At 45.0% G+C, this 24,339-nt stretch overlaps 1 protein-coding gene across 2 annotated transcripts in view; it reads right to left on the reverse strand.

The window, feature by feature from the left end:
* The window catches only part of MAPK11 (mitogen-activated protein kinase 11), a 72,199-nt gene extending 53,453 nt beyond the window's left edge, over positions 1 to 18,746 (reverse strand). The window contains exon 1 of one of the 2 annotated variants that reach the window (XM_063927158.1): positions 18,562 to 18,746. In XM_063927158.1, the coding sequence (XP_063783228.1) occupies positions 18,562 to 18,674 (113 nt within the window). In that variant the 5' untranslated portion in view covers positions 18,675 to 18,746. The remainder of the gene's footprint in view (positions 1 to 18,561) is intronic. The other variant, XM_063927159.1, reaches the window with a different exon arrangement.
* Positions 18,747 to 24,339: the final 5,593 nt, after the last annotated feature.

Below are 24,339 nucleotides of genomic sequence, written 5' to 3' on the forward strand. Positions count from 1 at the left end.
ATAAGGAAGGATTTTGAATCCCGGGTAAGACTCATACCAGCCACACCAATCACACCGTATAACCTGTGATCTGAACCCAGTTAACAGTATGACAAACGTAGGAGCCTCTGAACAGACGGCTCACAACAATAACAACCCGATTTTTTTGTAACAATAACTATGTACAAGTATTGCAGACAATCCGCACTTGGGATGGGCGCCCAGCATCCACTACGGACTACGAGAAATAGATTTATCGGTAAGTAAAATCTTATTTTCTCTGACGTCCTAGTGGATGCTGGGACTCCGTCAGGACCATGGGGATTATACCAAAGCTCCCAAACGGGCGGGAGAGTGCGGATGACTCTGCAGCACCGAATGAGAGAACTCCAGGTCCTCTTTAGCCAGGGTATCAAATTTGTAGAATTTTACAAACGTGTTCTCCCCCGACCACGTAGCTGCTCGGCAGAGTTGTAATGCCGAGACCCCTCGGGCAGCCGCCCAAGATGAGCCCACCTTCCTTGTGGAATGGGCCTTGATAGATTTAGGCTGTGGCAGGCCTGCCACAGAATGTGCAAGTTGAATTGTGCTACAAATCCAACGAGCAATCGTCTGCTTAGAAGCAGGAGCACCCAGCTTGTTGGGTGCATACAGTATAAACAGCGAGTCAGATTTTCTGACTCCAGCCGTCCTTGAAATATATATTTTCAATGCCCTGACAACGTCCAGCAACTTGGAATCCTCCAAATCGCTAGTAGCCGCAGGCACCACAATAGGCTGGTTCAGGTGAAACGCTGAAACCACCTTAGGCAGAAACTGAGGACGCGTCTGCAGTTCTGCCCTGTCCGAATGGAAAATCAGATATGGGCTTTTATACGTTAAAGCCGCCAATTCTGACACTCTCCTGGCTGAAGCCAGGGCCAGTAGCATGGTTACTTTCCATGTAAGATATTTCAAATCCACCGATTTGAGTGGCTCAAACCAATGGGATTTGAGAAAATCCAAAACTACATTAAGATCCCACGGAGCCACTGGGGGCACAACCGGTGGCTGTATATGTAGTACTCCTTTTACAAAAGTCTGGACTTCAGGAACTGAAGCCAATTCTTTTTGGAAGAAAATCGACAGGGCCGAAATTTGAACCTTAATGGACCCTAATTTGAGGCCCATAGACAATCCTGTTTGCAGGAAATGTAGGAATCGACCCAGTTGAAATTCCTCCGTCGGGGCCTTCCTGGCCTCACACCACGCAACATATTTTCTCCAAATGCTGTGATAATGTTGTGCAGTCACCTCCTTCCTGGCTTTTACCAGGGTAGGGATGACCTCTTCCGGAATGCCTTTTTCCCTTAGAATTCGGCGTTCAACCGCCATGCCGTCAAACGCAGCCGCGGTAAGTCTTGGAATAGACACGGTCCCTGCTGAAGCAGGTCCCGTCTTAGAGGTAGAGGCCACGGATCTTCCGTGAGCATCTCCTGAAGTTCCGGGTACCAAGTTCTTCTTGGCCAATCCGGAGCCACGAGTATCGTTCTTACTCCCCTTTGCCGTATAATTCTCAGTACTTTTGGTATGAGAGGCAGAGGAGGAAACACATACACTGACTGGAACACCCACGGTGTTACCAGAGCGTCCACAGCTATTGCCTGAGGGTCTCTTGACCTGGCGCAATACCTGTCCAGTTTTTTGTTGAGGCGGGACGCCATCATATCCACCTTTGGTTTTTCCCAACGGTTCACAATCATGTGGAAGACTTCTGGATGAAGTCCCCACTCTCCCGGGTGTAGATCGTGTCTGCTGAGGAAGTCCGCTTCCCAGTTGTCCACTCCCGGAATGAACACTGCTGACAGTGCTATCACATGATCTTCCGCCCAGCGAAGAATCCTTGCAGCTTCTGCCATTGCCCTCCTGCTTCTTGTGCCGCCCTGTCTGATTACGTGGGCGACTGCCGTGATGTTGTCCGACTGGATCAACACCGGCTGACCCTGAAGCAGGGGTTTTGCCAGGCTTAGAGCATTGTAAATCGCTCTTAGCTCTAGTATATTTATGTGAAGAGACATCTCCAGGCTTGACCACACTCCCTGGAAGTTTCTTCCCTGTGTGACCGCTCCCCAGCCTCTCAGACTGGCATCCGTGGTCACCAGGACCCAGTCCTGTATGCCGAATCTGCGGCCCTCTAACAGATGAGCACTCTGCAACCACCACAGAAGAGACACCCTTGTCCGTGGAGACAAAGTTATCCGCTGATGCATCTGCAGATGCGATCCGGACCATTTGTCCAGCAGATCCCACTGAAAAGTTCGTGCGTGGAATCTGCCGAATGGAATCGCTTCGTAAGAAGCCACCATTTTTCCCAGGACTCTTGTGCATTGATGCACAGACACTTTTCCTGGTTTTAGGAGGTTCCTGACAAGTTCGGATAACTCCCTGGCTTTCTCCTCCGGAAGAAACACCTTTTTCTGAACCGTGTCCAGAATCATTCCCAGGAACAGCAGACGTGTCGTCGGGGTCAATTGAGATTTTGGAAAATTCAGAATCCACCCGTGCTGTTGCAGCACTACTTGGGTTAGTGCTACTACGTCCCCCAGCTGTTCTCTGGACCTTGCCCTTATCAGGAGATCGTCCAAGTAAGGGATAATTAATACGCCTTTTCTTCGCAGAAGAAACATCATTTCGGCCATTACCTTGGTAAAGACCCGAGGTGCCGTGGACAATCCCAACGGCAGCGTCTGAAACTGATAATGACAGTTTTGCACCACGAACCTGAGGTACCCTTGATGTGAAGGGCAAATTGGGACATGCAGGTAAGCATCCTTGATGTCCAGGGACACCATAAAGTCCCCTTCTTCCAGATTCGCTATCACTGCTCTGAGTGACTCCATCTTGAACTTGAATTTTTGTATGTACAGGTTCAAAGATTTCAGATTTAGAATAGGTCTTACCGAGCCGTCCGGCTTCGGTACCACAAATAGTGTGGAATAATACCCCTTTCCCTGTTGTAGGAGGGGTACCTTGACTATCACCTGCTGAGAATACAGCTTGTGAATGGCTTCCAATACCGTCGCCCTGTCTGAGGGAGACGTTGGCAGAGCAGACTTTAGGAACCGGCGAGGGGGAGACTTCTCGAATTCCAACCTGTAACCCTGAGATACTACCTGCAGGATCCAGGGGTCCACCTGTGAGTGAGCCCACTGTGCGCTGAAATTCTTGAGTCGACCCCCCACCGCCCCTGAGTCCGCTTGTAAAGCCCCAACGTCATGCTGAGGGCTTTGCAGAAGCCGGGGAGGGCTTCTGCTCCTGGGAGGGAGCTGCTTGGTGCACTCTCTTACCCTTTCCTTTGTCTCGGGGCAGATATGACTATCCTTTTGCCCGCTTGTTCTTATAGGAACGAAAGGACTGCGGCTGAAAAGACGGTGTCTTTTTCTGTTGGGAGGGGACCTGAGGTAAAAAGGTGGATTTCCCGGCTGTTGCCGTGGCCACCAAATCCGATAGACCGACCCCAAATAATTCCTCCCCTTTATACGGCAATACTTCCATATGCCGTTTGGAATCCGCATCACCTGACCACTGTCGCGTCCATAAACTTCTTCTGGCAGATATGGACATCGCACTTACTCTCGATGCCAGAGTGCAAATATCCCTCTGAGCATCTCGCATATAAAGAAAAGCATCCTTTAATTGCTCTATAGTCAATAAAATACTGTCCCTATCCAGGGTATCAATATTTTCAGTCAGGGAATCCGACCAAACCACCCCAGCACTGCACATCCATGCAGAGGCGATGGCTGGTCGCAGTATAACACCCGTATGAGTGTATATACTTTTCAGGGTAGTTTCCAGCCTCCTATCAGCTGGATCCTTGAGGGCGGCCGTTTCAGGAGACGGTAACGCCACTTGTTTTGATAAGCGTGTGAGTGCCTTATCCACCCTAGGGGGTGTTTCCCAGCGCGCCCTAACCTCTGGCGGGAAAGGATATAATGCCAATAACTTCTTTGAAATTAGCAGTTTTCTATCGGGGTTAACCCACGCTTCATCACACACTTCATTCAATTCCTCTGATTCAGGAAAAACTACAGGTAGTTTTTTCAGACCCCACATAATACCCCTTTTTGTGGTACTTGCAGTATCAGAGATATGCAAAGCCTCCTTCATTGCCGTGATCATATAACGTGTGGCCCTACTGGAAAATACGTTTGTTTCTTCACCGTCGACACTAGATTCGGTGTCCGTGTCTGGGTCTGTGTCGACCGACTGAGGTAAAGGGCGTTTTACAGCCCCTGACGGTGTCTGAGACGCCTGGACAGGTACTAACTGGTTTGCCGGCCGTCTCATGTCGTCAACTGATTTTTGTAACGTGCTGACATTAACACGTAATTCCATAAACAAAGCCATCCATTCCGGTGTCGACTCCCTAGGGGGTGACATCACCATTACCGGCAATTGCTCCGCCTCCACACCAACATCGTCCTCATACATGTCGACACACACGTACCGACACACAGGGAATGCTCTTATCGAAGACAGGACCCCACTAGCCCTTTGGGGAGACAGAGGGAGAGTTTGCCAGCACACACCCAAGCGCTATAAATATATAGGAACAACCCTACAGAAGTGTTGTTTCTTTTATAGCAGCTTAATATATCAATATCGCCAAAAAAGTGCCCCCCCTCTCTGTTTTTTTACCCTGTTTCTGTAGTGCAGTGCAGGGGAGAGTCCTGGGAGCCTTCCTCGCAGCGGAGCTGTGCAGGAAAATGGCGCTGTGTGCTGAGGAGATAGGCCCCGCCCCCTATTTCGGCGGGCTCTTCTCCCGGTGTTTGTGAGACCTGGCAGGGGTTAAATACATCCATATAGCCCCAGGGGCTATATGTGATGTATTTTTAGCCAGAACAAGGTATTATCATTGCTGCCCAGGGCGCCCCCCCCCAGCGCCCTGCACCCTCAGTGACCGCTGGTGTGAAGTGTGCTGACAACAATGGCGCACAGCTGCAGTGCTGTGCGCTACCTCATGAAGACTGAAAAGTCTTCTGCCGCCGGTTTCTGGACCTCTTCACTTTTCGGCATCTGCAAGGGGGTCGGCGGCGCGGCTCCGGGACCGGACTCCATGGCTGGGCCTGTGTTCGATCCCTCTGGAGCTAATGGTGTCCAGTAGCCTAAGAAGCCAATCCATCCTGCACGCAGGCGAGTTCACTTCTTCTCCCCTAAGTCCCTCGTTGCAGTGAGCCTGTTGCCAGCAGGACTCACTGAAAATAAAAAACCTAATAACTTTTTCTAAGCAGCTCTTTAGGAGAGCCACCTAGATTGCACCCTGCTCGGACGGGCACAAAAACCTAACTGAGGCTTGGAGGAGGGTCATAGGGGGAGGAGCCAGTGCACACCACCTAGTCCTAAAGCTTTTATTTTTGTGCCCCGTCTCCTGCGGAGCCGCTAATCCCCATGGTCCTGACGGAGTCCCAGCATCCACTAGGACGTCAGAGAAACAGGGGTTTCCACTCCCCCTGTCTATAAATACTTGGAGAATAGAAAAGGATCCCCCGCGCTCACTATAAACAGAGTCTAGGCATATATTATTTATAAATAAATGTGTTTATTTGAATGATTTGAATAAGAATTATATGATATATAATATAATAAAACAATCCTAATACCGGTATACAAAACAAATATACACAGACAATACGAAACAGTATAAGAAAGACAGATACGCGTCAGCGTTTTACTCTGTCTATAATTCTTAACGTGTTCTTGTCCCAAGGTACACTCTTTGTATATCACTGTTCTTTTTGTACCGTGATAACGCTATGCTGTTTTAAAAGATCTGTAAAACTTCTGACCACAAAGGTCCTAATGAAGAAGAGAAAGTCCTTCTGGTGAAGGGAACACAGGCTAACGTGTAAGTTCTCCGTGGGATAATGGTCGGATATATCTTTCTCCACTGACCTGAAACGTGTTTCCCGTACTGGGGGCTTGCGCCTCGCTAGTCCAGAGGGTGAGGGTGTCTGCCGGCAGACTGGTCCGTTGCTCCACAATCAACGCGTTTCGCCTGCGTAACCAGGCTTCGCCAGGATGACCGATCCCCTCGTCCTTCTGGTCTTTTAACACGAGTTTTGCCCGTACTTGTGAGGCAAGAAGCGGCATGTCACTTCCGCCCTCATTATGTCCGGCATTTAAACAGCACTTTGTTTTGGGCGCATCATACTGGTTAGACTTTTTATTTTTATAATGCTGTATAAGTCCTTCCTCCAAAAGGTATTTTTATGCCAGCGTTTTCTTAAAATATATATCATGCATTATTATGCGAATGCATGCACAGAAAGGGAAGAAAGGAAGAAAGAAACAAGAAGAAAAAAACATGGACACAAAGACATACATAACACATATAAATAGAAATAAAAATAAATAAAAATAAGTAGAGCATATGCCATACAGAACCTCTATGTGTATCTATATGTACATCAAAGATTAGAAGTCGCTAAACATTCATAGGACATTTGTTTCTATTCTCCATACCTCATGTGTTACATTGTTGAAAAATCTTGCTATTTAAAGACTGTCTCAAACATAGTATCACATTATGGTTTTTGTGCAGGAGGGTTGCATTTTCTTCTATTTATTATAGCTCAGCAATAATTTCTAGCAGCAAAAATGTATTTGAAGTGAACTGTATATCATAGAGATATCTAAATTAGTCTCTGGTAACTGTAATGTAAATTTATTATAATACAGGAATAAGGGGAAAAAAATTATTAGAAATATGCCATAGACAGAGAAGATTAAAAAGGAAAAAGTATGATTAGAAAAATTACATTTTTTTATATAAAAATTATAAAATATTATATATATTATATACACATACATATATACACACACACACACACACACACACACACACACACACTGCTCAAAAAAATAAAAAGGAACACTAAAATAACACATCCTAGATCTGAATGAATGAAATATTCTTATTAAATACTTTATTCTTTACATAGTTGAATGTGCTGACAGCAAAATCACACAAAAATTATCAATGGAAATCAAATTTATTAACCCATGGAGGTCTGGATTTGGAGTCACACTCAAAATTAAAGTGGAAAAACACACTACAGGCTGATCCAACTTTGATGTAATGTTCTTAAAACAAGTCATGAGGCTCAGTAGTGTGTGTGGCCTCCACGTGCCTGTATGACCTCCCTACAACGCCTGGGCATGCTCCTGATGAGGTGGCGGATGGTCTCCTGAGGGATCTCCTCCCAGACCTGGACTAAAGCATCCGCCAACTCCTGGACAGTCTGTGGTGCAACGTGGCATTGGTGGATGGAGCGAGACATGATGTCCCAGATGTGCTCAATTGGATTCAGGTCTGGGGAACGGGCGGGCCAGCCCATAGCATCAATACCTTCGTCTTGCAGGAACTGCTGACACACTCCAGCCACATGAGGTCTAGCATTGTCTTGCATTAGGAGGAACCCAGGGCCAACCGCACCAGCATATGGTCTCACAAGGGGTCTGAGGATCTCATCTTGGTACCTAATGGCAGTCAGACTACCTCTGGCGAACACATGGAGGGCTGTGCGGCCCCCCAAAGAAATGCCACCCCACACCATTATTGACCAACTGCCAAACCGGTCATGCTGGAGGATGATACAGGCAGCAGAACGTTCTCCTTGGTGTCTCCAGACTCTGTCACGTCTGTCACATGTGCTCAGTGAGAACCTGCTTTCATCTGTGAAGAGTACAGGGCGCCAGTGGTGAATTTGACAATCTTGGTGTTCTCTGGCAGATGCCAAACGTCCTGCACGGTGTTGGGCTGTAAGCACAACCCCCACCTGTGGACGTCGGGCTCTCATACCACCCTCATGGAGTCTGTTTCTGATCGTTTGAGTAGACACATGCACGTTTGTGGCTTGCTGGAGGTCATTTTGCAGGGCTCTGGCAGTGCTCCTCCTGTTCCTCCTTGCACAAAGGCGGAGGTAGCGGTCCTGCTGCTGGGTTGTTGCCCTTCTACGGCCTCCTCCACGTCTCCTGATGTACTGGCCTGTCTCCTGGTAGCGCCTCCATGCTCTGGACACTACGCTGACAGACACAGCAAACCTTCTTGCCACAGCTCGCATTGATGTGCCATCCTGGATGAGCTGCACTACCTGAGCCACTTGTGTGGGTTGTAGACTCCGTCTCATGCTACCACTAGAGTGAAAGCACTGCCAGCTTTCAAAAGTGACCAAAACATCAGCCAGAAAGCATAGGAGCTGAAAAGTGGTCTGTGGTCACCACCTGTAGAACAACTCCTTTATTGGGGGTGTCTTGCTACTTGCCTATAATTTCCACCTGTTGTCTATTCCATTTGCACAACAGCATGTGAAATTGATTGCCAATCAGTGTTGCTTCCTAAGTGGACAGTTTGATTTCACAGAAGTGTGATTGACTTGGAGTTACATTGTGTTGTTTAAGTGTTCCCTTTATTTTTTTGAGCAGTGTATAAACAAATATAATCTACGGGATGTGATAGACATTCATTTTATTCTTAGAGACTTCTACTGAGATTTTTTTAAACTGCTTAGACTTCATATGGTATGTATGATAGTTTATGACGTCAGAAATGGATGCAGTTCAAAATCTACATTTAGATCTCTTGGTACTAATGTATCCAATTCAAAGATAAGTTTTGCTTCTTCCTTCAAGAGGGTCTTGTCCCAATCACCGCCTCTCCATGGTTTATTGATTTGTTTCAGACCTATGAAAATTAGGGAGGACGGATTGCTGTTATGTTTTAGTTTATAGTGTTTTGGTATACTGTGATTTTCCTTCCCGTTCTTTATATTGTTAAGATGTTCATTGACTCTTATATGTAGCTTGCGGGTGGTCTTTCCTACATATTGTAGTCCGCATGGACAGATAAGTAAAGTATATAACTCCTACAGAGTTGCAGGTTATTTTTTCCTTTATTCTGAATTCCTTGTTGGTCGTCTCTGAGGAAATATTTCTTATAGGTTTAGTTGTTCTTATTCCTGTTTATGTACACGCTGAGCAGTTATTACATCTATAGAAGCCTGGTTCTGAGTCTTTTAACCACGTGTTAGTTCTTCTTTCTTCCAGTTTGCGATGACTCCTCACTAGATTCTTCCCAATCGTAGGCGCACGTCTGTATATGATTCTTGGTTTATTTGGTAGTAGTGTTTTTAATTAATTATCTGACATCAGAATGTGCCAGTGTTTTTTCATGCTAGTTTCTATGAAATTTCTTTGACTGGAGTAATTCGAGATAAAAGGAACGTTTGTCTGTGTGTCTTTCCTGATCTTCTTACTTGCATTACATTCCAGAAGATCAGTACGTTTAAAACTGCCCTACTACTTCTCTGTCTTTTTCGAGTTTGTCTTGTGGATAATTTTTCATTCTGAAGTTGTTCACTAAGTCAGTAGTTTGTTCTTCACAGTCGATGTTTCTAGAACAGTTTCTTCTTATCCTCCTCATCTGGCCTTTGGGTATGTTTGAAAGCCACTGTGGGTGGTGATTGCTTTTTGCGTCTAGGTAGTTGTAACAATCCACTGGCTTCATATAGGTCTTAGTTTCAATTTTATTGTCAGGGATAAAAATGGTAAGGTCCAGAAAATTAATGCTATCCCGGCTGACTTCTTGTGTAAATTCCAGGTTAACAGTGTTCTGATTAATGCTTCCGAGAAACTCGTTGAGATCTTCTTCCATACCATCCCATATAAACAATACGTCGTCTATATATCGTGTCCAAATGACTAAATTCTAAAGATGTTTGTTGTTGGTCCATATTCTTTCGTTCTCCCACTGGGCCAGAAACAAGTTTGCATATGACGGCGCAAAATTAGTCCCCCTAGCGGTTCCTTGTACCTGGTTATAAAACTGGCCTCCAAACCAGAAATAATTATGGGTCAGGATAAATTTGATACCCTCTATAATGAAATTGACTTGCTGGATTTGTAGGTCCGATTCCTCCTCTAAGATTTTAAAGACATTTCTACAACAGTCTTCGTGTTTTATGCTTTTATGCTGGTGTATAGTGACTTTATGTCACATGTCACCAGCATATAGCTCTCCTTCCAAGTAATCCCATTCAATATACTTAGAACCTGGGTGGTGTCTTTAAGATAACTCCGTTGTCGTGATACTAACGGTTTAAAAAAATGATCTATATAACAGGAGAGGTTGGAGGTTAGGGAATCGATCCCCGCAACAATCGGTCTTCCCGGTGGATTAAGCATGTCCTTGTGTACCTTCGGTAAGTGGTAGAAAACGGGAACCTTTGGATATTTTTGTTCTATAAAGAGAAATTCATCTTTTGTTAGGATCCCGTCTTCCATCGCTTGTTTCAAAATCTCCATTAGAGCTCTGTTATAATCATTGGTTGGGTCTTTATCCAATTTCTTGTATGTGTGGTCATCTGTCAGAAGTTTTCATGCTTCCTCGTCGTACTTGCTTCGATCTATTACAACCACTCCTCCCCCCTTGTCTGCTTGCTTAATAACTATTTCTTTGTTATTTTTGAGGGTCTTTAACGCTCTTTTCTCTTTATTGGTTACGCAGGCGAAACGCGTTGATTGTGGAGCAACGGATCGGAGAAGCCCGCAAGCCTACCGCCGTTACTTACACCAGACCAGTCTGCCGGCAGACACCCTCACCCTCTGGACTAGCGAGGCGCAAGCCCCCAGTACGGGAAACACGTTTCAGGTCAGTGGAGAAAGATATATCCGACCATTATCCCACGGAGAACTTACACGTTAGCCTGTGTTCCCTTCACCAGAAGGACTTTCTCTTCTTCATTAGGACCTTTGTGGTCAGAAGTTTTACAGATCTTTTAAAACAGCATAGCGTTATCACGGTACAAAAAGAACAGTGATATACAAAGAGTGTACCTTGGGACAAGAACACGTTAAGAATTATAGACAGAGTAAAACGCTGACGCGTATCTGTCCTTCTTATACTGTTTCATATTGTCGGTGTATATTTGTTTTGTATACCGGTATTAGGATTGTTTTATTATTATATTATATATCATATAATTCTTATTCAAATCATTCAAATAAACACATTTATTTATAAAGAATATATGCCTAGACTCAGTGTCGGCCGTACACACTGGCCGACGGTCCCGCGATATATCGGCCGTTCAAGAGAACGGCTGATATATCGACCAGTGTGTACGGGCCTTAACATAGACAAGAGTGTATGATGCTGGCTAATGAGTATTTGAGGAGTAGAAGCCAAGATGGGAGAGCTTAGAGTGCATGAATTCCATCCCTGTGACTTAAAACCAGTTTAAGGCAGTATTTATGAGAGCTTAAAAATAGTTTGGACTAAGCACCAAAACTACCAGGTTTATCATTTATGACTGAGACAACTACATCAGCAGCAGACGTGGGTTGCTCGATCAACAGCATTACAAAATTGGTCAGACGGAAGTCTGGCAGTTATAAAAAAGCACAGCTGAAGCAAGAGCAACACATAGTATTGGTGGGTACACTTGGTGTATGCCACTTGCCAATATAAATGATGGATTTTTAAAGGGATTTTACATGATTTTTCATCCTAGGAATAACTTGATTGCCTTGTGGTTCTCTGTGGGGATTTTTAACCTTTATAATGGTTACTTCTAGGCAGTGCTTGTTCCTTTAGTTGATTGTATATTGGTGGTATGTAGGGTATTCAACGTGGAACTTGGTCTATATGGGTGGAGTCACACGAGTCATGTAGGTTGTGGGGCATTTCTAAGCTTATTTGTCATCCAAGTGATCTGCAGTACAAGACACATTCATTTTCAGTGAGGCAACTGGTATTTGTTGATTTGGTATACAAGGCATGTAGCATGGGCTAGTTTTAAGGGGATGTTGGTGGAATATACCAGTGAACTTTGTGTTCCTGGTGTTTTTGTTCATGCACCTGGGTGGCAATGATCTAGGTAAACATAAAAGCAGCAGACTTCCCATTTCATATTAAGGCTGATTAGCAATGACCATGGAGTTTGAACGCCTATCAAATACAAACGTTTTTTTAAGCATGTTCCACCACCACTACCAGTGGTGCAGAGGATGTCAATTTAAGCATAATGACCTTCTTTGCCACATTACAATAACAGTGGTATAATAGTCTTGCTATTCTGACACAGGTCCCAACCGGAAAAAATAATAACATAACATAGCCATAGGGTCAATTCTAAAAATAATAATTGTGGAACAAAGTGAGCACAAGAATCTCAACAGTTGGTGCTTTAGCTAGTCTCCTCATGTACCATGGCAGGGCAGCAGAATGAAGAACCTATATGGCTGAGTTATAGTTAATGAAGGTAATTGTAATCCTCACATGAGGTAATTAAAGCAAAATCCTTTGACCATGTAGAGGATATTCTAGGCCAAATTTTGTCACAATCAGGACGTATCAAACCAGCACATAGGGGGTCATTCCGACCCGATCGCTCGCTGCAGTTTGTCGCAGCGATCGGGTCGGAACTGCGCATGGCAGTCGTCGGTGCCCAGCGATCACCTCAGACAGAGGCGGTTGCTGGGCGGGAGGGGGCTGAACGGCGGCGTTAAGCGGCCATTTAGGGGGAGCGGTCCGGCCAACGAAGGTGTGGCCAGACCATTGGGGGGGCGGGCCGCGGCGGCTGCGTGACGGGGATGAGAGAAGAATTCCCGACAATTGCGGGCAACTAGTAGCAGAATTGAATAGCGTCGGGAGCTAATTCCCGGCGCTATTCTTTAGTTGCCGAATAGAATTGACCCCTATGTGTTAAGAGCAAGGTTTCCTAGCCAGCTTTTATTTTTTTTTTCTTTAATTGCCAGCCAAGAAATAACCTTTAGTAATAATATTATGGGGAATTGCATGTTTAGGAGTGTGTAAGAGTGCACTCTTAAGGGCCCCATACACTACAACAATATTCCCGAGGCTGAAGTCGTATGCAGTTTCCCTTGAACTCCCCTGGGACCTTCCCGGGAGTGATTCCATACGATTTGGTACTTTTATGCTATTTTTGCATAAGATATATTGCATGCGATTGATGAAGCCGCTATACATCGCATGCAATATATCGTACAGCATACAACTGCACCATGAGATATAACTGATGGGCTGGATAGAGGGCTACGGGGGCTGGGAGTGTCCTGAGAATGCCAGTCACACTTCCCTGCGATATATCACATGCACAAAAAACACACTTTTTTCATCCGATTCCATCTAATTCCGATAGATCATTAGTGCAGCACCAACAACCTAGGGGATCCTATCCGACAGCCACGGGGATGTGCTTCCGATTGGATACGGTCTAAAACACATACGACTGTACACAATTTCATACAATATATCAGACGGATATATCGGAATTGTATGAAATCGTGTAAAATCGTACTAGTGTATGGGGCCCTTTAGAGTATGGGGTTAATAAGGACTTATTGTGTAAATATCCCAATCCAGAAACAGGTCAAATAAATACAGGAAGAAAACTGCATGCGAGAATGACAGCATATCAGGAACCCCGCCCCCATCTCCATGCCATAGCTATCCTTGGCTTTTTACTGCACCATCTGCTGTTTTTATAATACATTCAAGCCATACCCCGTTTTATGATATTTACATTTTAGACAAGACCAGGGTTTCCTAAACTTGTTTGAGTCACATCACCCTAGAGCAGGCATGTCCAAACTGTGGCCTTCCAGCTGTTGAGAAACTACACATCCCAGCATGCCCTGACACAGCTTTAGCATTCTCTGACAGCAAAACTATGTCAGGGCATGCTGGGATGTGTAGTTTCTCAACAGCTGGAGGGCCGCAGTTTGGACATGCCTGCCCTAGGAGTATCAGAATTTTTTTCACGGCACCCCAGGGCCAAAAGTTTCTTATTGAGAAATTTAGAGAAAAAAAAAACCCATTAAATTAAGTAAATTATGTTTATATGTCATCCTTAGGTTCAATTAGGTGAGGGACAAGATTTGCTTCTGTTTGTCCATATATTTTATGATTGGCAGACACAAGCACTAGTTTTGTCTATTACATTACTTGTTCCTGGACCACCAACCTGAGGCTCCACTGCAAGCGTCCTGTGGTACCGCACACAGTTTGAGACCACTGGACTAGACTAAACCCCCTCACTGGTATTTTAGCTACAGGATATAGATTTTGTTAGCTGTAAAGAAAAAGATAATAGTTTCTTAGAACTTTCCCAATCGCTATACCAGCTACTATAATGATATGAGCAGAGTAGTTATCGAAAAGTCTTTATGTATAGTATTAAGTGTTTAAAAAAAAACAGGGAGTATATAGGTTTACCTGGAACAACCTGTTCTAAAACCGGTGGTGCTTTTAATAGTCTTATTAAATAAATTCTGTAGCTTACTATGCTCCCAGTCTCATAGAGGATTTCCTCATTCAGAACTCACATTCGTAAAATAAAAATATGTTCAAACATAATTGTGATCTCCTGGGCTGGAAGAGAAATTATCAAAAAAAAAAAAAAAAAAAACACACACATACTTCTATAACTACATGGACAGAACTGCAATGCCAATATGATTAGCATCTCATATGGTTCATCAATTTCTGCTGTAACTTGGTAGTCCACAATAGAGAAAAACTAAATAGTTAACATAATGCTACAATTACACATCACAATAAATATCAGGGGCTATTAAAATATACATAATACACTACAGAGTAAACAGAGCTATCTGCCTTCAATTTTCCAAATAACTACAATTAAAATATTCCATTTAAAGTCTCCTGTAAGAGAAGAATGACATTAAACGTGTACAATATCAAAAGGTTTCGTGGTTGTCTCAGAGAGAAGCATAATTAATTTATGTAAGTAATGATGTTTAAGTCTTTGCTTGCTGTCACACACACACTGACGTCCACTAATTACATTTCAAACTCTACAGAGATGTGGCTTATAATCTTATACCCCCTTTCTGCCGACTTGAAAATCCCGGGTTATTTCCCATGAATGTGAATGAAACCAAGATTTTTGTCAGTGAAAAAGGCCCATGTACAGTATGAACAGCGCCAACCCGGGAATAACCTGGGCTGGCGCCGCAGTGTCAAAAGAGTTGTCGCGGGTCTGACCTGGTTTGAAACAGTGTTTCCAAATCCTGGGTCGGACCCTGGATTTTGATGGAAAAGGGGTATTACTGTACTCAAAACTGGTCCAATAAAAACAGATGTAGTTGAAGGAGAGTCTTTGATTTGGCCCATTCCATCGCTGCTTCAGGATGGTGTGGATCATAGGGTTGACCACACTTAGGTTGACATGGTCTCTAGGTCGACATGTACAAGGTCGACATTAGTTTTTTAACTTTTTATTGTGTGTAGTTTTCTCCATAGAGACCGGGAACCCCAATTAGTGCACTGTGTTCGTTCGCCATGCTTCAGGCAGGGTGCCTCACTCTGCTACTGCTGCGCACGGCACAGGTTACCATTCCCAATTGTAGTCCATGTGGATCATAAAGCATGAAAAAGTTTAAAAAATGAAAAACAAAATGTGAAAAAAAACAAAACCTCATGTCGACCTAGAAGCCACGTCGCCCTACTTACTGTCGAAAAATAGTGGTCGATCTAGGCATTGTCGACCTAAGTGTGGTCGACCCAGACACCGGATACCCTTCAGGAAATAGAGAATTATAGGCAACGCTCACAATTCTGAAGTTTTTCATTTCTACCTATAGGAGTTGAGAAAACCTAACTTGGAAAGCCTTTTCCTTCCACTGGCATATAAAAAATCTAATTAAAAACCTTGCTATATTCATAACACATCAGTACCGCCAACTGTTTCAAGCCAACTATCCCCCTTCACATTTCTACTATCCAATCAGATCTTGATAAATTAAGCCACCTTTTTGTTTCATGGTTGGGCAGGATCATGCCTCTCATCTTCTTTACTTATATCAGGTCCTTCCCATTCCTGTCCCCTCCTATACTTTAACATTTTGCATCACTATACTACACACTCAATTCATTTAGTAGAAGAAACAAACCAGAATCCAACTTTGCATATTGCAAAGGTCAGCCCAGGGTGGAGGCCTTGGCATTCCCAATATTAAATACTACTATCTAGCTGCATGACCTGCCCAACATGTACTAAGAAACAGCCTTGCCTTTCCGAGAATTTGGGTCTTAATTAGGCTGAGAATATTGGAATAGGATCACCAAGTTTATATGATGTTACCAGTCAGCAGTCCAAATCACTGCTGACCAATCGTTCCACTGACTTCCCTCCAGGTAAGAATTTTATTGCCTTTAAGCATTGGTTGCTTACGGGGATCAGATACCTCAACCACATCTGCAGATATTCTTCTTTTCCTTATTTTGGTGACAATAAAGAAAAGTTTCATATCCCAAAAAATATGTTTTTCAGTTACATAACTTCCACAAGTCTCTCGGCTCTCCTTTGCACACCAGACCTCTTACCACCTTCAAATCACTATGACTCTGCTAGTATTCTACTAAAGTGATTTGTTTCTATACTTTATGCTGAACTTCCGACAACAGTTCCCTCCCACAGGTATCCCCATGATAGAGGTTGGGAGAGAGTCTGATTTTATTTTCCAAGCTGAATCTTTGTTGAAAATAAAATACATTTCCTCTAATCTCCTTTATGAGGCGATATCTGGTTCCCACCATCCTACATAAAACTTTCTCAGAACTCCTCTTCTACATGATGAAGAGGCTGTCCCGCAGACTGCTTTAGCCACGTTTGCTGGCATTATCCTAACATTTCTAACGTACACACCAGGATGATGTGTGCCGAAGGCAACCCATATACCGACAGAATAATATATATAGTGCAACTATACACACTGCACGATCTGGTGTACAACCATGTGATACAGATGTAGCCATGCTAAACTTTGCTGCAACACAGCTTGCTGTATGGCATGCCAGACTGCAACTATTCGCAGTCGCCAATCACTCCATTAATTCCTAAATTCGCAGCCTAACACGCCATGCAATGATGATTCGCAGTAAGATGAGCATGGCTACATCTGCATATTGTTACCCACCGCATTCACCTGCATGCTGTCATCGGTGGGATCAGCCCATCTGACATGCAGCACATCAGATGGGACCACCCCACTGACGACACCCGTAGTGAGCAATCGCGGGTACACACTGAGCAAAATGGCTGATGCAAGGTTCCGATATCGTCCAATGTATCGCCTAACGCATACCCTACCTTACCGTTTTTTAGTCATGTTGATTGCCATCTTCTAAATAAGTTGGGGGTTATTCCCTCTCTCCGCTTTTCATTGCTCATTGTATTACTCCTACATAATGATACTTTGTATTTGTGTCTACGGGTGTAGTATGGTATGCCGGCGGCCGGGCTCCCGGCGACCAGCATACCGGCGGCGGGAGCCCGACCACCGGCATACCGACAGCATGGCGAGCGCAAATGAGCCCCTTGCGGGCTCGCTGCGCTCGCCACGCTATTTTATTCTCCCTCCAGGGGGGTCGTGGAAAAAAGTGTAGGGATTCCGGCGCCGGTATACTGTGCGCCGGGATCCCGACAGTCGGCATACTGAAGACCACCTGTGTCTACAGCCAGTAGTTCCAAAATAAGACTTTATAAATACAGAAGGTGAGAAGGCAGGATAGGATAAGATACAGCAGCCAGGCAGTGTTTAGCTTCTCAGGTTTCTGTATCATAGTATTATTTGTAGCCACATGACTAATGAGACAATTATCAAAAAACAGATTTACATTGCTCTGAAAAAAGGAAGCTCCAATATGAAAATCAGTTTGCTGCATTGTGTGAATGATCAGTAAAGGCATGCAGTCGCTGTGATCACCTACATTTAAAAAAAAAAAAAAAAAAAAAAAAAAAAAAAGAGGCAGAAAATGTTTCTAGAAAAGAAAAGAATAAAGTAATTGATAATCCCAATCTGTTTTATCTTCATAGAAGATGCTAGAGACAGGACATCAGCAAAAAGACCAATTACAGGACTACACAGCTATAAGATAGAAAACAATGGGATCACAGTAACGAATAGAGATCCACATTAAAACAGGCAGTATTATATAAAATAACGTAGGGAGGTAGGAAGAAAAGAACAATAGTGGTGTAATGATATATGCAGAATAGAAACAGAATTTGACGGCAGATAAGAACCACTTGGCCCATCTAGTCTGCCCCTTTTTTAGAGGTTAGATATGCCAATTATAAAAATTAGAGATGCCAAGATTGCTATACACGGTATATGGGTTCCTTACGTGTTTTTAGCAGAATGATTTCATAATATAATCAATTTTCATGTTAAATGCACGATACCATAGTAAGTGGCTGCTCTGGGAAGACCTACTACTCACTGTATACCTGAAACACAGCAGCAGTGTATGTACAGTGTAAGAGACACGTCCTTTATACAGGTCCAACCACCAAAGTCCATATACTGTAACAGAATCAGCCACAGACATCAGAGCTGCCTAGTATTATTATTATTATTACTACAACTACAGAGAAGGGAGAATTATTGCAGCAGGAGAGGAGGAAGCCGATTGCAAAACAAATAAAGCATCAGCTAGCTAGTGGCTGGCAGGGGCCCAAACAGGCCCCCCTCTATCCTGCACCGTGCACCTACCAGACTGAGCCATAGGCCCCGGAGCCCACTGGGGTGAGGTTCTGGTACCGCTCCGGGACCTCCCACACCGTCTTGTTCAGCTCCTGCCTGTAGAATCCGCTTCGGCAGCTCATTTTGTGCAACCGGCAACTGAGTGCAAGCAGCAGACCGGGAGGAAGGAGGCGGAAGGAGGCGGGAGGAGGCGGAAGGAGGGGAAGGGTGGGGGAGGAAAGAGAGGGTAGATGCTAGAATCAAGTGGGCTAAGGGACCTTTTCCGTAAGGGGGAGGAGTTACGACGCAAGGGGGAGGAGCTAGGCCAGCGGGATAGTTCCTCCCTCCGATATAGAACCAACCGAGGAGAGAGGGACTAGTCTCTCACTCACTCAGGCAATCAGGTGGAGTCTGAGACTACCGAGCTACAAAGTGTGACACACCGACTAGCATGCCACATGATAATTATATTATTATACAAGCGTGAGACCTGCCCTATGATCAATCACTACAGCTACACACCCATCGCTAATTATTATTACTAAGCTGTGGCCGGAACGTTCCTGTCCACTATCGCCTCCTGCTGGATACCAGTATGTATAAGACTGCAGACGGGTCATCTACTCCCTTGCTTTAGGTAGTAGTGGTGCGGTAGTTGGACAGCACTGTCCAAGCATCAGTAGACCATCTCTTTAAAAGTTGGTATTAGTTATAGAACTCTGGGCGGATTTATCAAAGTGCGTTTTTCTAGTGAAAAGCCCTTTAGTGATGACAGAGGGTTCACTGCTTTGTCCTATTCAGAGAAAGGGTTACCGACCGTGAAGAAATCTCAGATTTCTCCAGTATTGCCACTGATTAGTTTAGCTAGTATGGAGAGAGAGATTCAAAGAACCACGGAAAGCTTCTCAAAAAAGATTAGCCATCTCAGGATGGCACACATATAGCTCCATGACTGGAGAAAAGCAGTGTCTTCTTTCTCCTCCCTGTTCTACAATCTACAGCAAAGATGTCTGTCTTCCTGCTTCCATATAGAATAGCTGGGACACTGGCCACTGCCGACTGCACTAGTGGGAATAGTCCCTGTTAGTTGGCATGCCAACTGTCAGGATTGTGATGGGGGTGGGATGTAACATAGAAACATAGAATTTGACGGCAGATAAGAACCACTTGGCCCATCTAGTTTGCCCTTTTTTTTATCCTTTAGGCAATCTCAACCCTTTTTGAACCTTAATTCTTTGTAAGGATATTCATATGCCTATCCCAAGCATGTTTAAATTGCTCTACAGTCTTAGCCTCTACCACCACTACCACCTCTGATGGGAGGCTATTCCACTTTTCTCTTACGTCCTACAGGATGCTGGGGACTCCGTAAGGACCATTGGGTATAGACGGGCTCCTAAAAAGGGCACCTAAAAAGAACTTTGACTATGGGTGTGCACTGGCTCCTCCCTCTATGCCCCTCCTCCAGACCTCAGTTAGATCTTGTGCCCAGAGGAGAATGGGTGCACTGCAGAGAGCTCTCCAGAGTTTTCTGTGGAAAAATAATTTTGTTAGGTTTTTTATTTTCAGGGAGTCCTGTTGGCAACAGGCTCCCTGCATCGTGGGACCGAGGAGAGAGAAGCAGAGCTGGCTTGTAAAGTTGGGCACTGCTTCTAGGCTACTGGACACCATTAGCTCCAGAGGGAGTTGGGACACAGGTCTCACCTGGGGTTCGCCGCCGTCCTCCTCACAGATGCCGAAGATAGAAGCCGGGTGAGTATTGAGGAAAAGACTTCAGGCGGCATAAGACATCAGATCTTCATGAGGTAAGCGCGCAGCGGTAAGCTGCGCGCCATTGTTCCCAGTCACACACACAAAGCAGGCACTGAAGGGGGGCGCCCTGGGCAGCAATAAACCTCGATTTGGCCATAAATACGATGGATTAGGCTGTGGGACAGTAAATCCGCGGACCCCCGCCATTTTATTAGTATATGATGAAGGGACCGAAGCCCGCCGTCGGGTGGGCGGGGCTTGATCCTCAGCACTAACCAGCGCCATTTTCTCCACAGAGGCTGCATGAGAAAACGCTGGCTCCCTGTTCTCTCCCCTGCTGAGCTTCACAGGTTGAAAAAAGGAGGAGGGGGGCAATGCCGTTAATATTGACATTGCAAGGCAGGGGGCGGGGGCCAGGATGACGCGAATCGCGTCATCTGACTCCCGGACCGCGCACTTTGAACTGCGCCGCCGGGGGTTATGCAGGTGATGCGGGTGGGTTGCGGGTGGTGGGCACTCGTCCGGGAGACTTGCCTTTTCTTCCGGGGGGCCGGGAGCGCCACCCGATTTTCGGGAGCCTCTCGACCATTCCGGGAGAGTAGGCAAGTATGTACCATATTTAGCCTTTGGGTTTTTGAGACCCAAGTGCATGATTTTGCATTTTTTAGCATTAAACTGTAGTTGCCACGTTCTTGACCATTTCTCAAGCCTACCTAGGTGTAGTAGGTGACGGTATTGGGACCGCCGGTCACATAACTACATCCCGTTTCTAGGGGCAGGCGAGCCGTGCAATCGCACAAGGCACGAGACCCCTATTTTCTGCAACTTTAAGGATGCCTGTGGGTGGATGTTTAGAGCTGCTGTCCAAATTTGCCCCTGTGAAGATGGAATGCATTGACGCGTTCAGGAAGACAGTGGAACACACAGCTTGTTTCTGCGCATGAGCATGTGGCCCATTCTCCCAAGAGAAAGGGTTATAAATTCGGAGGGGGATGCATATAGGTATATTCAATTGAAGTTGAAAGCTGCCGTCTGTCGAAAAGACGGCAGTTTTCGACTTTTTTTAGGTCAGAAGGGGTTCCGACCTATTCAATCTAACCCCAAATTATTCTACAAGTTGAGGAATTCGACTTGTCGAAAAGCACGTGGATCGGCGGAATAGCTACCGATCCGCGTGCTTGTGTCGAAAACGGGGCGTTTTGGCCCCCTTTTCGACCATCTCCATTCGACTTAAAAAAAAGTCGAAGTGAGATGCGGGAGCAGAGACGGGGAGAGCCGCGGGCAGACGGAGAGCAGTGCCGGAGGATGTCACAGCCGCTGCTCACAGCAGCGTCCACCCAGCTCCAGCAAGCGAGACCTCGCTTGCTGGAGCCGAGTGGACGCTGTCGTGAACGGCGGCTGTGATGCGGGGATAGGGAGAGGAGGGACGGGGAGAGGCAGAGAGACGGGGGAGAGCCGCGGACAGACGGGGGAGAGCAGCGCTACAGCGCTGTAGCACTGCTCTACCCTGTCTGCCCGCGGCTCTCCCCCGTCTAAGCTCCCACATCTCAATTCGACTTTTTTTAAAGTCGAATTGAGAATGCTGAATAGCCCAGGTCGGATCCATTCCGACAAATGAATGTCGGAATGGATCCGACTTCAATTGAATATACCCCATAGTCTTTACAGAACTACTTATTTAGATTAGAAACATGGGCAACTAAATGGAGAATGCGGTTCAACATAGACAAATGTAAGGTAATGCACTTTGGTAGCAAGAACAGAAATACTACCTACATACTAAATGGGGAGAAACTAGGGGATTCTTTACTGGAAAAGATTTAGGTGTTCACATTGATAACAAACTTAGCAGTAGTATCCAAAGTAGGAATGCAGCAAAAAAGGCAAAATAAGGTATTAGCATGCATAAAGCGGGGAATTAATGCAAGGGATGAGAGTGTTATACTCCCATTGTATAAATTACTGGTGCAGCCACATCTTGAATACTGTGCACAACTGTGGGTACCATACTATAAAAAGGATATCCTGAAACTAGAAAAGGTTCAAAGACGGGCAACCAAATTGATTAAGGGGATGGAGACACTAGAATACAAGGAAAGGCTGGCTAGGCTAGGCATGTTTACTCTGGAAAAAAGGAGATTAAGAGGGCACATGATTAATATTTACACATATATAAGGGGTCAATACACAGAGCTAGCAGGGGATTTGTTTTTGGTAAGATCACCACAAAGGACACGGGACACCCGCTTAGGTTAGAGAAGAGATTTAGCACTCTGAGATGGAAGGGTTTCTTCAAAGTAAGGACAATACGTATTTGGAATTCCCTGCCTGAGAAAGTAGTAATGCGGACTTGGTCACTACTTTTAAGAACAGGCTAGATAAACTCCTAATGGATAAGGATATTCAGGGTTATGGTGGGTAAATCATGCACTTTAATAATAAAATAACTAAAAAAAAGGAATGGACATAACAGTTAAATTAGTGATCTCCTACTAATAGGTTGAACTCGATGGACAAATTGTCTTTTTCAACCTTAAAAACTATGACTTTGATTTCACACTTCTGAGGAAGCCAGCTTACATTTTATATAGGTGGGGAAATGCGCAAAGAGCCTTCTATCCACATTGCTGCAGCCGGTATCACCACTCTCTGACTGGGATACATAGCAGGGTCTGCAGATCACATACTCCAGACAAGACTGCATTCTCGGATTGCACCAGCAGTCGGGAGAACTTTCCAATGTATGTTAGTGGATATGTTATAAGGAGCACAAACAATTGTGTTTATCTCCTACTAACACAATTCTGGTGTACCGATGTCTGGGGGTGCAGGGTGCTAAACTGGGGTATAAGGTAGTCTTTTCCTGTGATACCATCCCCATTGCAGTGAGGTCATGCCCCTTTTTGACATGTGCACGCAAATGTTTTTAGCCTCAGGAGCTGCTAGGAAAATCTGCGTTAAGTGCACCTTCTTGGACTTACTGCAAGGGGTAATGCAATAACTGTGAACATTAAACTCGGAGCTACAGCTGCATGGTAAGCCCCGAGGCTAATTGAAAAGACATATGCCTGTGCTTGGCTATACCCATATTGTACATGGGGGTGTAATTCAGACCTGATCGCACCTTTGCAAATTTTCAGAGGTTTGCGATCAGATAGTCGACGCCCAGACAGAGTGAAAACCTGCCCCGTGCAAGTCTGTGTAGCCTTGCGAAAATCTCTGCAAACGCCAGCTGCGAATCCGTTCGCAACTCTCTCACCATTGAATGATTTTTGCAGTCTGTGCTAGCCCAGGACCTACTCCCACAGTGCGACAGAATCAGGCTGCTCGGGGCCAGAGCTGACGTCACACACCCTCTCTCAAAACGCTTGGGCACGCCTGCGTTTTTCCTCACGCTCTCTGAAAACAGCCAGTTACCACCCCCAAATGCCAGCTTCCTGTCAATCAACTTGCATATGCCTAGCGATCAAAAAAGTTGCTGGATGTTTTCACAGTTTGGCCTCGCACGTGTGCACTACTATCCATACGCATGCGCAGTTGATCGATAGTCGTCAGCCTTGCAAATTCGCACAATAGCGATCAGGTCTGAATTGGGCCCATGGTACCAGCTGAGTGCCAGTATTAATGCCATATGTATACAAAAAATACAGACTTTTGTTATCAGTGTTCACAATAATATACTGCAAATCTGTGTGTATCTAGAAAATAAAAGTATGGGGATTTTGTTCATATTTTGAGCAAAACATTTAAACTTGCAGACCATCATCAAGGGACCACAATTCTCTGCAGGTCCCTACACTAGCATATATACCCAACACACCATTAAATTGCAGTTAAATGCACTTGCCTCTCAGGTAATGAGGGTAACATCTGCAAGGCTGGCTTATGAGAAACCACCCAACTAGGTCTTTCATAGCTATGATTGAAAGCAGCCATGATAGCACTAGGCAAAATAGTACAATATGCCCACACTCGGTTTTATCCATATTGTACATTGTGCCAACTGTGGGGTACTACTAGACATCTGCAGAGAATCGGAGTAGCAACTTGCAGAGA

Source organism: Pseudophryne corroboree, chromosome 6 (genome assembly GCF_028390025.1).
Source record: "Pseudophryne corroboree isolate aPseCor3 chromosome 6, aPseCor3.hap2, whole genome shotgun sequence".
Taxonomy (NCBI): domain Eukaryota; kingdom Metazoa; phylum Chordata; class Amphibia; order Anura; family Myobatrachidae; genus Pseudophryne; species Pseudophryne corroboree.